Source organism: Physella acuta, unplaced genomic scaffold (assembly GCF_028476545.2).
Source record: "Physella acuta isolate Inbredline_101_S28 unplaced genomic scaffold, ASM2847654v3 ptg000440l, whole genome shotgun sequence".
Taxonomy (NCBI): Eukaryota; Metazoa; Mollusca; class Gastropoda; family Physidae; genus Physella; species Physella acuta.
Window position 1 is genome coordinate 109,005 of NW_026731959.1, and position 17,166 is coordinate 126,170.

General features: G+C 37.6%; 2 protein-coding genes across 2 annotated transcripts; both read left to right on the forward strand.

Annotated features, from left to right (window-relative positions):
* The first annotated feature begins 3,219 nt into the window (after positions 1-3,219).
* LOC131943062 (uncharacterized) lies at positions 3,220-7,982 on the forward strand. Its single transcript, XM_059303071.1, has 3 exons — positions 3,220-3,359; positions 3,573-3,722; positions 3,805-7,982. Exon 3 carries the CDS (start codon positions 3,850-3,852, stop codon positions 7,861-7,863), a length of 4,014 nt encoding a protein of 1,337 aa, XP_059159054.1. The 5' UTR covers positions 3,220-3,359; positions 3,573-3,722; positions 3,805-3,849; the 3' UTR covers positions 7,864-7,982.
* Positions 7,983-8,204: 222 nt separating this feature from the next.
* On the forward strand, positions 8,205-9,783 carry LOC131943065 (baculoviral IAP repeat-containing protein 3-like). Its single transcript, XM_059303075.1, has 2 exons — positions 8,205-8,699; positions 9,739-9,783. The coding sequence occupies exons 1-2, from the start codon at positions 8,205-8,207 to the stop codon at positions 9,781-9,783; spliced, it is 540 nt and encodes a 179-aa protein (XP_059159058.1).
* The last annotated feature ends 7,383 nt before the right edge of the window (positions 9,784-17,166 follow it).

Below are 17,166 nucleotides of genomic sequence, written 5' to 3' on the forward strand. Positions count from 1 at the left end.
TATCTATATCTATATCTATATCTATATCTATATCTATATCTATATCTATATCTATATCTATATCTATATCTATATCTATATCTATATCTATATCTATATCTATATCTATATCTATATCTATATCTATATCTATATCTATATCTATATCTATATCTATATCTATATCTATATCTATATCTATATCTATATCTATATCTATATCTATATCTATATCTATATCTATATCTATATCTATATCTATATCTATATCTATATCTATATATATATCTATATCTATATCTATATCTATATCTATATCTATATCTATATCTATGTCTATATCTATGTCTATGTCTATGTCTATGTCTATGTCTATGTCTATGTCTATGTCTATGTCTATGTCTATGTCTATGTCTATGTCTATGTCTATGTCTATGTCTATGTCTATGTCTATGTCTATGTCTATGTCTATGTCTATGTCTATATCTATATCTATGTCTATGTCTATGTCTATGTCTTTATCTATATCTATGTCTGTGTCTGTTTCTGTGTCTGTGTCTGTGTCTGTGTCTGTGTCTGTGTCTGTGTCTGTGTCTGTGTCTGTGTCTATGTCTATGTCTATGTCTATGTCTATGTCTATGTCTATGTCTATGTCTATGTCTATGTCTATGTCTATGTCTATGTCTATGTCTATATCTATATCTATGTCTATGTCTATGTCTATGTCTTTATCTATATCTATGTCTGTGTCTGTGTCTGTGTCTGTGTCTGTGTCTGTGTCTGTGTCTGTGTCTGTGTCTGTGTCTGTGTCTGTGTCTGTGTCTATGTCTGTGTCTATGTCTATGTCTATGTCTATGTCTATGTCTATGTCTATGTCTATGTCTATGTCTATGTCTATGTCTATGTCTATGTCTATGTCTATGTCTATGTCTATGTCTATGTCTATGTCTATGTCTACGTCTATGTCTACGTCTATGTCTACGTCTACGTCTACGTCTACGTCTACGTCTACGTCTACGTCTACGTCTACGTCTACGTCTACGTCTACGTCTACGTCTACGTCTACGTCTACGTCTACGTCTACGTCTACGTCTACGTCTACGTCTACGTCTACGTCTACGTCTACGTCTACGTCTACGTCTACGTCTACGTCTACGTCTACGTCTACGTCTACGTCTACGTCTACGTCTACGTCTACGTCTACGTCTACGTCTATGTCTATGTCCATGTCCATGTCCATGTCCATGTCCATGTCCATGCCCATGCCCATGCCCATGCCCGTGTCCATGTCCATGTCGTAGGCGTAGACAATGACATTGATACTGAAATCACTGCGCGTAACGTTCACCTTGAGGAACCTAAAGTTATTACCCTAACGTTACATCTGATTGCACAAATATAATTCCTAGCTCAAATACCAGACTTGGTGTGAGATATTATATTTCAACTATTAGGGTCAATGGTCTGTGCCAAGAACAGAAAACCTTAACACCTACACGTTTTTTGTGTCTTCTTTTTTTGTTACAATGACTATTCATGGTTCAGTAAACTTTCTTCGTAGGAGTAGAGCTGAACTATGATGATGTTTTAATGTGTTTAGTGGGGCATAGTTTATGAAGGCCATATGGACTGAATAAATTAATACGCTGTGGGATACAGTGTCTTGTAAGTTAGATATATACAAATGGATTGAAAAATGTATAAGATCTTGTAGAGATAAGCCACGCAAAATGTTAAACACGCCTCCGAAAAAAAAGATAATAAAAATATTTAGGGCAAGGGTTAGGCCTTGGGCTAGAGTTAGAGCTAGAAGTAGTATATTAGGTCACTTTTGATTATTATTTTTGGCGGAGGTGGGGAGGGTGAGGAACAATGACATATAGTAAAATACTCGGGAGCAGGATGCGCGGGTGGCGCAAAGACATATAGCAAAATACTACGCCAGCTGCCGCAGCCTGGCGCATCGGGAGGGTAAGGGTGGGTGAGCAGGATGTGGGGGTGGCGCAAAGACATATAGTAAAATACTACGCCAACTGGGGTTGGCGGAGGTGGTGGGGAAGTAGGTCACCTTTTGGTGACCTTGTGACGTAATTAGTAACATTATGACGTAATTAGTGACTTTGTGATGTAATCATTGACCTAGTTACGTAATTTTAATGCGTTTTTTAATGAGTTTTAATGAGTTTTTAAATTTTTAATCAATTTTTATTGACTAGTTACGTAATTTGATTATTTGTTTACTTTTTAATTAATTTTTATTGACCTAGTTACGTAATTGGATTTTAATGAGTTTGAATTTAATTTTGTAATTTTAATTAATTTTTATTAACGAGTTACGTAATTTGATTATTTGTTTGATTTTAAATTGTTTACTTTGTTTGTTTACTTGTTGTTTATTTGTTTATATTGTGTAATTTTTATTCAATAGTTACGTAATGTGATTTTAATTATTTTTATTTTGTTTATTTTTAATTTTATTTTATTTTATAATTAGTTAAATTATTATTAACTAGTTACGTAATTTGATTTTAATTACTTTGTTTATTTATTTATTTAATATATTTCTTTTCTTTGATGTTTAATTTGTTGGTTTGTTTGAATGTATGTATGTTTAAATAAAAGACTAACACTAGCCGTGTACTTTGTGAATAACATCCATTAAAGATAACGATCAGGCGACAGCTGTTACGTATCGATCCGCGATCCTTTGTTGACACACGCTGAGCGGTTTTTAATGGGCTTTATATTGATCGCAGCCGCTGGGCCATCAAATGGTGTCCCATATAATTAAATTGGTTATGCTTCACCGCTTTTATGCGTTGTTCGCCGACCCGATCCCACCGGGGGGTATGGTAATTAACGCAAAGCCAGCGTTAACTGTGGGAACATCTGTTACCATGACACGCGCATCGTAGTGATTAATGGGTATTATATTGATCCAACCCACGGGACATCACAGCATGATGTCCCGCCTAATTACATTTATTATTATGCATCAGTGATTTTTCCCCGCTCGGTTTGATAGGTCATGATGATTAATGGCTTTTTTCCCTGCTCGGTTGACGGGTTATGGTAATTAACGACGTACATTAAGTGCCTCTCCGCGTTAAGTGTGGGAACATCTGTTACCACGTAGGTCATTATGCAACAGCTGCTGTGTAACAGCTGGTGGTGTAATTACGCTGAGCAATCGTATAAATGACCGCGAAAATTGTGTTCTAAACACTTCGACTTCGGACTTCAAATCAAGCTTCACCGCGACTTATCCAGCCTGCGACCTCTGTTGACTCCTGAGACTAACCCACGCCAGCTTTATCAACCATCACATCCACCTAACCCTCCACGGACCACATCTTTTGTGCGTGTTTATTCTATTAAAGGTAAGGTTAATATTACTTTTGTGTTAAGGGTGCTAACCCTATTAAAATCAAAACTTATTAAATAAGTAGTCACATGTATTTAATTTTGTATCGCACACCGAGGTAAGGTTAATATTGTTATTGTAAGGTTATTGTTTTAAGGAAACTAACCAATTAAAATAACCTTTAAATAAATATGTATCTAAATAAGCAGGCAACTGTATTCCTTTTTAGTGTACAACCGACCCAACAAGGCAACCAGTGAGCTACCTACCCATCCCTGAGGCATCCACTGAACCAAAGATCCAACTACATCCAACTACACCACTTCGGATCTCCACATACAGTTAACTACACGTTCAGCTTAGACGTTCAAACCCAGAGGTACGTTTCAATTTTCAATTTTGTTTTAAGTATGTTTTTTATTTTATGATTTTTATTTTATGTATTTATTTTTATTCTACAGCCAGCGACCTACCCAAGCATCCGACTACTACACACTTCATCAATAATGGAAGCCGACCAGTCTACCACCCACCCAGCCATAAGGCGTTTCACATGCGAGATCTGCGAGCGGGTATTCACGCTTAAACATCACTTGTCAAGGCACCAAGACTCTGCACATGGACGACAAAGACATCCCTGCACATCATGCGGGAAAGTATTTACACGACTTGACAATTTGACAAGACACTTTACGAAAGCACACAACAACCAAACATCACCGACCGACACCCCATCAGCAACCAACAGACAAACACACCAACCCACATTAGTGACCGACACACATACTGCCCAACCCCCATCAGCGAGCCAAACAGCTCGTACCGCGACCAACACTACCACCTTAAAACGACATACGATGTATGACGACATAACAAACAACAAACGCGTAAAGACTAACAATGACAGTACCATTAATTCACACACCACTATTTTTCCTGTAGACGAGCTTAGGGGAGATGCAGTAGACTTACACCCGACCACAGACAAAGCTTCACCCACATCCCTTCTTACAGACATTCCTGACTTTATTAAACATAATCACGCCATTAACATGTTGCAACAGGATTCAAATTCCAAACCCTACACAGACAACTTCTCCTTTTTTAGATGTTTAGCCAGACATTTAGGAGCTTCCATAATAAATCTTAGAAAGCCAACATTAAAACTCGCGAAACAGTGGCAAGCGCACCAAGGTCTCGGGACCTTGGATAATTTTAGCGGGGTTAGGTTGGTCGAAATTCCCCTCTTAGAGTCTTGTTTTAGTGTAAATATTGAGATTTTTGAATTTAACGAAAACCAGATCCTTTCCCCGAAACTTAGAAGTAATGATAGGTTTAGGGAGACTGTGTATCTTTTATTTTTTCAAAATCAGTTTATGTACATTAATAATATTGGTGGGGCGGGTCACTCTTTCGCGTGTTCTGTGTGTAACAAATTATGGCCCACCGTTCAACAATTGAACAGACACGTGAAAGGGTGTAATGGGGGGAAACCCGTTGATAGGTATAAGGGAGGGGTTTATCACACACAGCAAACAATCTGGGAGTTTTTAGCGTCCTATGGGGTAGTTGTAAATAGTAACTTTGTTTATCCCTTCCGAGCAACTTACGATTTCGAATGCTATTTCGACCATACCGAGTTACCCACGTTAGGTAGAGTTACAACAAGCGTAGCCAAACACGTGCCTTTGTCTTGCTCTGTCGCCTCAAACGTAGATGGGTTCGTCGAACCCATCTGTTTTATTTCGACTGGTGACCCTCGAGAATTAGTGACTAGAGTTATTGACAGACTCCACATAATCGCTGAGGCAGCTTATGGAATTTTGAGAAAACAGTTCGAGCCTGTTTTTAAGCAAATCAGGAAGTTATTTCCACCTAAAGCTAGGGGTAGTGATAATAAGTCGAACGACAAAGGGTTTGATAGCTTTCTTAGCGGTAGATTAGATGAGTATTTGCGACAAATGCCGGTTATAGGGTTTAATTCAGGAAAATATGATATAAATCTCGTTAAGCCGTATTTTATTCAGTACTTTTTAGCTTATTCAAACACAGAAGAGGGGTTAGAGGAGGGACCTAGAGCTAGTTGTAACGATGATGAAGACGACGTAGAAGATAAACAAACACCGTTTAAATATGTAGTTAAAAGAAATAATAATTTTATGTGTATATCAACAAATAAATTAAAGTTTTTAGATATAGTTAATTATCTAGCACCAGGGTTTAGCTATAGTAAATACCTCGCCGCATATAATGTTAAAGAGACCAAGGGATTTTTTCCGTACGAATATGTCAAAAATTTAGCCGTCTTAGATGAAACGTCTTTACCTCCGCATTCGGCCTTTTTTTCATCATTAAAAAATTGTAACATTTCAGACGAGGAGTACGCGATGTGTAGCCAAATTTGGGTAGAGAAGGGGATGCAAACTTTTAAAGATTATCTTATTTGGTATAACAATCTCGATGTAAAACCGTTTATCGAAGCGCTCGAGCAGCAAACTAATTTTTACAAAAATTTAGGGGTTGATATTTTTAAAGACGCGATTTCTGTCCCGGGGGTAACCTTAAAATACTTATTCAAAACACTTCCCGAAAACGTTTCTTTTTCTTTGTGTTCCGAGCGCGAATCAGAGTTACATAAAACAATCCGAAATAATATCGTAGGGGGCCCCTCCATTATTTTTCATAGACATCACGAAAAGGGTGAAACGTTCATTAGGGGGAATAGTAAAAAGGTGGTACAGGCAATTAAGGGGTACGATGCGAACGCGCTTTATTTATGGTCTTTAATGCAAAAAATGCCGACGGGCTTTCCGATTATTAGAAATAGTGAGGAGGGGTTTAGACCGCGTAAAACGAATCATTATGGGGAACAGGCCTTTCAGTGGTTATCGTGGGTTTCAAAAACAAAGGGGGTAACTTTAAAAACGGCATTTAACGGGGGTGAAGTTAGCTTAGGATCACGCCATATAAGAGTAGACGGGTGGGACGCGAACAGTCGAACCGTTTATCAGTTCCATGGCTGCCTCTTTCATGGACACCCCGACTGCCCCTTAACCAAAGACCGAACAGTAAATCCTATTAGTAACAGACCCTTGACAGAGTTATTTAAAAAGACAAACGAAATTACGAAGTACCTTACCGAGACTGTTGACGTTAAAGTCGTAGAAATGTGGGAATGTGAGTGGGGGAACCAGAAAAAAATGAACCCAACTATTAAAGACTATTTAAACTCTATTGACAAATCACAAAAAACACCGACACCGACCTATGGTAAGAAATGGCCCCTGACTGAAAAACAGATCATCGATTCTGTTTTAGACGACTCGTGTTTTGGACTGATAGAATGTGACATTAAAGTACCGGATAGTTTAAGAGCACATTTTAGTGAGATGACACCTATTTTTAAAAATACGGACGTTACGCGGGATGACATCGGACCTTTTATGAGACAATACGCGATCGATAACAACTTATTAACTAGCGGTAGACGGACTTTAATCGGTAGCTTTACAGGGGAGAAAATTTTATTAGCGACCCCCCTTTTAAAGTGGTATTTAAATCATGGGTTGGTGGTAACTAAAATTTATCAAGTCGTTGAATATAATCCGGTTGCATGTTTTAAGACATTTGGGGATACAGTTTCAGACGCGCGAAGAAAGGGGGACATAGACGACAAATACGCAATAACTAGTGAAACAATGAAATTGTTAGGAAACGCGGCATACGGTAAAACTTTGACGGATAAAACACGACATGCGGACATGACCTACTGTAGTGATAGGGATATAGGGGATTGTATTAATAATCCACGATTTAAAAAAATGACAAAACTTACCGACGCTGTTTACGAAGTAGAAACGTTAAAAAAGAAGATAGTTTGGGATCTCCCTCTTCAGATAGGCTTTTTCGTTTATCAGTACGCGAAACTTAGAATGTTAGAATTTTATTATGACTTTATAGACAAATATATAGATAGAACCGACTTTCAGCTATGTGAGATGGACACGGACAGTTTATACTTAGCCTTAAGTACCGATGACTTGTTAAAAGCCGTTAGACCGGGACTAGAACACGAGTTTTTTGACATTTACGACAAATGGTTCCCCTCAGAAGTATGCGACTCACATAGACCACAATTTATAAGCGGCAAAGGCACGGTAGATAGTCATTGTCTGGGGTGTAGGGCTAGGAAAATTTATGAAAAAAGAACACCGGGGTTGTTTAAATTAGAATATGAAGGGGATGGGATGGTATCTTTATGTAGTAAGACGTACCACTGTTTTGGCGAGTTTAATAAAACATCAACCAAGGGATTATCTAAAAATCACAACACATTAGGCAAAGAATCTTTCATGCAGGTCCTCACAACAAAGGAACCAAGTGGTGGGACAAACACAGGGTTCAGAGCATACAACACGGGAATATATACTTACACCCAACACAGAAACTCACTTTCTTACTTTTACATTAAAAGACGAGTAGACGCAGACAATGTCACAACATCTCCCCTAGACATATAAGAACCTTTAGTTTACCAACCATGACTTTAACGAGACTTTAATGTAAATATGTAAATAAGACAGAACCATGACGGTATGCTGATGGGGTTGTTTTTATTCAATAAAAACTTATGATATAAACGGTCTTTTTTAAATTTTTGATGTGAGTTATTGTTTTGTTACTTGTCCCTGAAAGTTATGTAACTCGGTATCCTGTATAAGAGGCATGACTGAAATCAAAATCAACCATTTAAAATACTGGATCCGAGTTGGAAACAGCTCTTTACGGCATTGATCGGTAGCCCACCCAGGCGTGGTATTCAGGGAATACTATAAACACCGCCGTATAAGAACCCTATACCATGTCCGGTGAATGTTTTTGTCTTCAGTGCTGTGGATGGGATTCCAGTGAGAGCACGGGAATGTCGGATCAAACGGAAACTGGTCTTGATATTGGACCAGATGAAGTGAGAGTGTATCCTGTACAGATGATCAGTACCTTTCATGAGACTAATCAAGGGGAGATGAATCTAGGTTATGAGAGAGTGTTTGTACAGCGACCTATAGGTGGAACCTTTATTGAACCCCTTGATGAGACACCACAACCATCCAACCAAGCTTCTGACAGGGACAGTGACATCAGGTTCCATGATGAGGAGGAAAGGTTGCAAACATTTTCAGGGTGTTGGTCCGACGTCTACCCGGTCGACCCTATCAGTTTGGCTAAAAATGGTTTTATCTTCATTGGACCTGGCGACCTTGTCAAGTGTATTTTCTGTTTGAATACGTTGAGAGGTTGGGAAATGGGTGATGTGGTAGAAGAAGAACATCGACGCTATTATCCAGACTGTCCTTTTGTACAGGCTGCACATTCACACACACACACACACACACACACACACACACACACACACACACACAGGAGTTGTTTTAAGTGAATAAAAATTTTTATATTCATTTAAATGATCTTTTGTGATCCTTACCACCACCTTACCACCACCTTACCACCTTACCACCACCTTACCACCACCTTACCACCACCTTACCACCTTACCACCACCTTACTAAGGTGTGACAACTTTCCCATCCAACTTTGAAGTCTTACGCGGTCAAAACATCGGTGTCTGTTATACAACGCAAACCAAACTTTTTCACTCAAACCAAAAAGCTCTCTCACACACACACACACACACACACACACACACACACAAGTACAAAGCGAACTTGTAAAGACAAATAATATTGCATCGTTGAAAATTTCACCGACTCTAGTATAAAAAACCATCCACCAACCCCTTCCAAAACATACATGTAACAACTTTGAAACCTGTCTTGTTGAAAACTTCACTGACCCTGGTATGAACTCACACACACACACACACACACACACACACACACACACACACACACACACTCACTCACACTCAAACACACACACACAATCACAAAGCGAACTTGTAAAGACAAATAATCTTGCCTCGTTGAAAACTTCACCGACCCTAGTATACATTCTACCCACAACAATTCCAAGAACATGTATGCACCAACATGCCTCAGTGTTAACAAAACTCCCCCGACCCTAGTATGAACTCTGCCCCTAACACTTCCAAAACATACATGTAGCAACTTTGAAACACACCTCGGTGAAAACTTCACCGACGGTAGTTTGAAACCTACCAACTCCAAAACATCTGTGTACCAACATCACTCGGTGAAAACAAAATCCTTCCCACTCTAGACTCGACCCCTAACACTTCCAAAACATGCCTGTATCAACTTTGTAACCTGCCTTGGTGAAAACTTCACCGACCCTGATATAAACTCTACACCAACCAACAACAAAACATTGCCTCGGTGAAAACCAAAAACCTATGATACTGTCCGTATAACTGTTAGTGGAAAGGACAGGACCCAACCAGGGGAAAAATCACTGATGCATAATAATAAATGTAATTAGGCGGGACATCATGCTGTGATGTCCCGTGGGTTGGATCAATATAATACCCATTAATCACTACGATGCGCGTGTCATGGTAACAGATGTTCCCACAGTTAACGCTGGCTTTGCGTTAATTACCATACCCCCCGGTGGGATCGGGTCGGCGAACAACGCATAAAAGCGGTGAAGCATAACCAATTTAATTATATGGGACACCATTTGATGGCCCAGCGGCTGCGATCAATATAAAGCCCATTAAAAACCGCTCAGCGTGTGTCAACAAAGGATCGCGGATCGATACGTAACAGCTGTCGCCTGATCGTTATCTTTAATGGATGTTATTCACAAAGTACACGGCTAGTGTTAGTCTTTTATTTAAACATACATACATTCAAACAAACCAACAAATTAAACATCAAAGAAAAGAAATATATTAAATAAATAAATAAACAAAGTAATTAAAATCAAATTACGTAACTAGTTAATAATAATTTAACTAATTATAAAATAAAATAAAATTAAAAATAAACAAAATAAAAATAATTAAAATCACATTACGTAACTATTGAATAAAAATTACACAATATAAACAAATAAACAACAAGTAAACAAACAAAGTAAACAATTTAAAATCAAACAAATAATCAAATTACGTAACTCGTTAATAAAAATTAATTAAAATTACAAAATTAAATTCAAACTCATTAAAATCCAATTACGTAACTAGGTCAATAAAAATTAATTAAAAAGTAAACAAATAATCAAATTACGTAACTAGTCAATAAAAATTGATTAAAAATTTAAAAACTCATTAAAACTCATTAAAAAACGCATTAAAATTACGTAACTAGGTCAATGATTACATCACAAAGTCACTAATTACGTCATAATGTTACTAATTACGTCACAAGGTCACCAAAAGGTGACCTACTTCCCCACCACCTCCGCCAACCCCAGTTGGCGTAGTATTTTACTATATGTCTTTGCGCCACCCCCACATCCTGCTCACCCACCCTTACCCTCCCGATGCGCCAGGCTGCGGCAGCTGGCGTAGTATTTTGCTATATGTCTTTGCGCCACCCGCGCATCCTGCTCCCGAGTATTTTACTATATGTCATTGTTCCTCACCCTCCCCACCTCCGCCAAAAATAATAATCAAAAGTGACCTAATATACTACTGCTAGAGAAACATTATCTTAACACAACTTGTACTGGTGAAGACATGGATGGACTGGTTGGTGTTAGGGTTAGGGTTAGGGTTAGGGTTAGGGCTAGGGCTAGGGCTAGGGCTAGTGCTAGGGCTAGGGCTAGGGCTAGGGCTAGGGCTAGGGCTAGGGCTAGGGCTAGGGCTAGGGCTAGGGCTAGGGCTAGGGCTAGGGCTAGGGTTAGGGCTAGGGCTAGGGCTAGGGCTAGGGCTAGGGCTAGGGCTAGGGCTAGGGCTAGGGCTAGGGCCTGTTAACGATTGGTGGGAATTTGGGTGGGCCGGGGGGGAATGGTAGGTAGTTGGTACCAGTTCATATGCGGGTTGTGGCTTTATATGACGTTATTTGGTTCGGAGGATATGGAGTGGAGTGCATTGCATTTTTTTTATATTAATAAAACAAAATTACTATTATATGTCGATAAAATGTGTAGATTTTTTGTTATTGTTTTTTTTGCTTTGAGTATTGTAAAGCGTATTAAAATACTTTTTAAATATTTGTTATATTTCGATCTAAAAAAATAATTAAAATAACATCATTGGTCTCTTATGTGATTGACTGCACATTTTTGTTACCAGTGCTTCCTTTTAAAAAGCACATTTGATTATTTTTTTTCTTCCTGTTTTTAGTTTTTGGTTACTCATTCTTAATTAGGGCGAAACCACAAACGAATAAAATATAGGCTTTAAAACTCCACCAATAGGTATCGATAACTAAGAGACAAACACCTTCCCCTCTATATACAGTGGATGACTTTTAGGATAGCAACCATCTAGTCGTGATCAGCAGTTTTCTATAGACGGCTAGTTGACTGTGCGAATCGCTAGTAGATGATCTACTATATTCCTTCTTATTTAGAATTGTAATTAATTTTTTATAAGCTCCTCTTTAATTAGATTAAAAAGCATAAGGATAGATTAAAGTAAGCAAAAATTGAGTTACTTTATTTGAACAAAAAAAAACCCACACAAAAATAGATATTTTAAATTAAATAAAGTTTATAAAAACCAATTCAGATTTGTTCTTCTTTTTCTTCCTTATTGTTATGTTGAAAGGGATTTCCTCCAACACAGTTAAGCTTTGAGTGTCAACTTGTTATGCACCAAATTCTTGATCAAAATGTCGAGCCACACATTCACAATTAAATTTATTCTTCTATGTCTTTCTATGAAATCAATTCTTACATAAACAAAAACGCTGAATACTGCAGATTACTTTGATCCGTTTATTTTAAGCCAATACTATTTATTATGGTGTTTAAGTATTATATTTTGCACAATGTTATATTAATATAATATTTCTGTTAACAAAATAAAATTAATAAAACAGCAAAAAGTTTATAATAAATACAAATTTTTAAAAAAGTAATCAATAATATATGTTTAACTTATTTATCTCAATACTAAAAATTACTATTGACGCAGATAAGTTAATCATATTGGAAAACATTGTTTCGTATAAGATACATTTTCAGAAAATGAACAAATAACACGATTACAAGTAAAAGTTACTAAAACTACATTGTATTACGTCACAATTATACAAAAAGGCGGTAGATAACACGACTCAAGATACTTCCAATGCACGTTAACTGTAGTCGAACAGTAGGTTTATAACTAGCAGTGGCGTTGTTAGGTCGGTTGTCACCAGGTGCGGCACCTCATGATATCACCCCCCCCCCCCCCTCCACTAAAGAAAAAAAGTATAGGCCACTCACACACAAATTCAACAAACCTTTTTTGCCTCTGTAAATTTTGCAGTTGGTGTCACCCCCTCTCACGGGCTGATAGCTTTAAGGTGTGAACAGTTAATAGTAACGACGTTTATCTACAGTCGGTTGTTAATAAAGCTAAATGTAGCATTGTTTTCTCTATAGTTAGCAGGTTTGAGTTATTGTGTAGACCAGTGGTTCCCAACCTTTTTCGAGTGGCGACCCCTTTTTATAAAAAGTAAGTGACCCGCGACCCCCATAAAATTAAAAGCCGACATTAGTATGGACATTAGTAAGGACTAAAATAAGATTTTCTAGAAGACATTCAATATGAACTACTCTTGATAACTGTTTCAATACGTTGAGTAAAATTGCATGCTATTTACTAAACATTCGCGGTTAAGTTATTGTTAACGCCAACCTATGTCATTATCAACATTAAATGTACTTCTTAATTTTGTTTTTAATCGGAGAATAGTGTTGAAAATCTATTCTCGAAAATACGTTTGGGTATGAATGGTGAATACTTCACCAAAATTGTGGGTGCAGTTTTTCATCTTACGCGGAATCATTCTGCAAATCAAATAATTCGTCTTGTAATTCATCGGGAATGCTGGCAACATCAAGGGAAGAAGAGAATGTGTCATGCGTCAATGCAGATTCTTCTACTTTCTACTCAGATAAATGGCGCCGCAGTTCGTTTTCAATGATTCAAGATGCCCAGAAATCGCTTCTTTCACAATTTTAATTATCTCACAATCAGATTCATCTACCACACTGCAGAGTTTCTCAAATTTACAATATTTCCAAGATTTATTTTCTTCGCCAATTCTGCAGCTTTGATAAAAATGCCCCGAGATTATCATGGAAAGGGATAATATTCGTTCATTTTCCCTGAAGCTTCAGGTTAAGCTTATGTTGATGTTCGAATGTATCTCTCCAACCACTCTATGTCGTTTTAAGTATACCAAAAGGTCTTGTTTCCTTTGTACTTCCAAGAACAATTTGAATTCAAATTTTAATTCAACATTGAATTCGTTTGACAGCCAGCTTACTGTAGTGTAGAATAGTAGAACCTCGGGATCTATATTAATGTCTTTGCTCAGTTTTTTGAAGGTTCCAGATTTAATATAATGTACGACTTTTACTAGCAATGGAGTCTTGATCAGTGTTTCTTCCAGACTTTTTTCTCCGGGGGTGCACTTGAAATTTTCGGGGTGGGGGGGGGCGGACACTGTCAAAAGTATATACTTTCTATATAAATTCCATTTCGTTCGGGAGGGCGGTAGAGATGCCTGGAAGAATCTCTGGTCTTGATTGAGAGGGCATACTGGTGAATCATGCAGTGGTTAGGGAGCTATATCTTTTCTGTTTTCTAAAAGTCCGATTTTGACCTAAACATAGATAGTGCACCATCCGTACAAACCCTCACAGCCGTTTTAACCCATTTTAGTTATCAATTTTTTTAAAAAAACGTATTTATTTTCTCGACGCTATCTTCAAAAAATAGCAACTCTTCTTTGCTATCATTTGAATGAATATAGACAAAGACCAGCAACTGCGAACACGAACTCACGTCTGTTGATTTATCAAATTGAAAAGCAAACAATGGTGAACGCTTGATTTCATTAAAAATTTGTTATTTAACATCTACGGACAAGTCAATGCATCAAACAACAACCCTATAACACTGGCAGAAGAAGCCCTAGAAGAAGTGGATAGATTCACCTACCTTGGAAGTATTGTTGATAAGCAGGGTGGGACAGAAGCAGACATAAAAATAAGGACGGGTAAGGCAAGAGCAGTCTTCAACCAACTAAAAAATGTTTGGGGTTCGGGAGATTTAACCCTTAGAATAAAAATCCGGATCTTCAACACACTAGTAAAACCTGTTTTACTCTATGGAGCCGAGACATGGAGAATAACTGCTATAAATAAGAAGAAAATACAATCATTTATAAACGCATGTCTCAGAAAGATCCTGCGAATTCGCTGGCCTAAAACCATCAGAAATGATGTTCTATGGCAACGGACAAATCAACTGCCAGTGGAAGTAGAGATCCTCCAGAGAAAATGGAAATGGATTGGCCACACACTCAGGAAGTCTGTATCCAGCATAACAAGACAGGCCCTCACCTGGAATCCACAAGGCAGGAGGAAGAGAGGCAGACCAAGAAAGACCTGGAGACGTGACCTGGAAGAAGACACCAAGAAGATTGGATACACCTGGGGACAGTTGGAGAGACTAGCCCTGGACAGAGACGTCTGGAAAGCTCTTGTCAGCGGCCTATGTCCCAGTAGGGACGACAGGCAAACATGACATGACATGACGGACATGTCTGCTGAATAGTATTATTAGGTAGAGATTTTTGTTGCATTTTTATTTCACTGGAATCCCCAAGAATTAACTTCACCATCTTCAACATGCAGCGTTTGATGAGATTTTCTCCTACTGTGTTTTTTTTTGCTTGGCATTTTCTATTGCGACTTCATTTGATGCTTGCACTAATGCTGTGTTTTCTTGGTGAAAACTTCCTGCTCGATCAAGTCTCTGACGTTTGCAACTAGCTTCATGCCAATGAAAGAACTCCATATCTTTTTTGGTATGTTCAGAATGGATCGTCTCAAATGACGTTTTAGTTTTGAAGATTTCATAAACTCGTGACTGAGAACAACTTTATACAGTACTCATTGCTTCTTCTCTATTCCATTTCCAGTGATGTTAGTAAAGCCGAATTTCAGATATTCTTCTAAATATTTAGGTTTTGTTTCTCATTAAAAAGGTTTAATATACCAGTTGGCGACCCCCCTGAAAGCCCTTCGCGACCCCTTGGGGGGTCGCGACCCCCAGGTTGGGAACCCGTGGTGTAGACCAACCTCCTCCATCGCTCCCATTATCGTGAGCGTTAATTTGTACCTAAAAGACGTTTTTAACTATAATAAATCATTATTAAACAGACACAAATATTTTTATTCTATATATTTTGCACTTTTTTTGCCTTGGTGTCACCCCCCCCCCTATGAGTGGTGTCACCCGGTGCGGTCAGCAGCCCTTCGCCTCGCGACTCCTTTGATAACTAGACCTATAAAACTGCTTGCAGGTTATTTATTTTTTTTTAAGGAAATAGAGGTGTTTCATTTGCATTTCATCGTCCAATTGTATTATTTTGTTTTCAAGAGAACATTATTTTTGGAGAACTGTTTTTCTATAAAGTTACTTTCAATTATTTTAATTATGAATGTAACTTATTTTCATATTTTAATTTTGTATACCTTTTTTACCTTTCAGCTTGCACACAATCATTAATGTTTGCCGATGTTTTTACTCTAATTAGCTCACTAATTAGAAAAAAACAATGATGTTGGTACAGCAAATCTTAGACATGGGCAAGTCAACCCATGTGAAGTTAGTTTATAAATAATGTTCAATAATCGCACGCTGGATAAAACAGATGATCTTACAAAATAAATAAAATATGTTCAATTTAAAACTAATATAATGTAATCTCATTAATATGCAAGATAATATTAGAAATTTAAAGTAAAAACTAAAATAGACGTATTTATATTAATTCTAACGGGTTATAATTAAGTATGTTTCAAACATAGAAAGCAATGCATTCCAATGATAAAGAACAAGGTTGTGAAGAATGTCAGATCTGAATACAAAGATCAACAGTATCCTCTTCACACCCAGCAACGACAACACCACCGCCCTCTTTGGGGTGCGTCAGTCCTAAGTCTGCCAATGGCCAGGTCTGCTTGTACTTCTCTATGATCTCCATTATGTGATCCCGGAAGTTGTCCGTTTCTAGACTTATATTCGTGCCTTTGGACGAGAAGAGCTTCTTCACTATTGCGGGGATGATCCCTCCACCAATGGTAGCCAAGGTTGATTTTATCGATGACAGCTTGGAGAAAACAAAATCCCAAAGATTTCAACAGTGTTTTTTTTTGCTATGATGGCTATTACATACATATATTGAGGCATCTCACTTATATATATATATATATATATATATATATATATATATATATATATAGTTGTATATATATATATATATATATATATATATATATATATATATATATATATATATATATAGTTGTATATATTGAGAGAGAGCGAGGCTTAGTTCGATCGATATAAAGACCTGACAAGAACATTATAAACACACATAAGCGTCGACAGTCTTTGAACCTACTTTATAGTATTTTCCAATCATCATTACGACTGTAATAATCAATGCAAGAAAAAGGACAATCGCTACATATTTCAGTACTGCCTTCAGCACATTTTTGTAGACTTGTTCTGGGTTACCATACATTTTGTCCTGTAACATTTGAGAAACATTATCTTAACACATATTGCACTGGTGAAGACGGGGATGGACTGGACGGCCACTCTAGCGGGGAGATATCCCGGTGATCCTTCAGAAACTGTACTGTAATAGGTTCTATTAGTTTTTTTT

What these genes read in the sequence shown, in the direction of transcription:
- LOC131943062 (XM_059303071.1), top strand. Translation starts at nt 3,850, where the DNA reads ATGGAAGCCGACCAGTCTACCACCCACCCAGCCATAAGGCGTTTCACA.
- LOC131943065 (XM_059303075.1), top strand. Translation starts at nt 8,205, where the DNA reads ATGTCCGGTGAATGTTTTTGTCTTCAGTGCTGTGGATGGGATTCCAGT. An exon ending in ATTATCCAGACTGTCCTTTT is followed by an intron (nt 8,700 to 9,738) that starts GTACAGGCTGCA and finishes TATAACTGTTAG; the next exon opens with TGGAAAGGACAGGACCCAAC.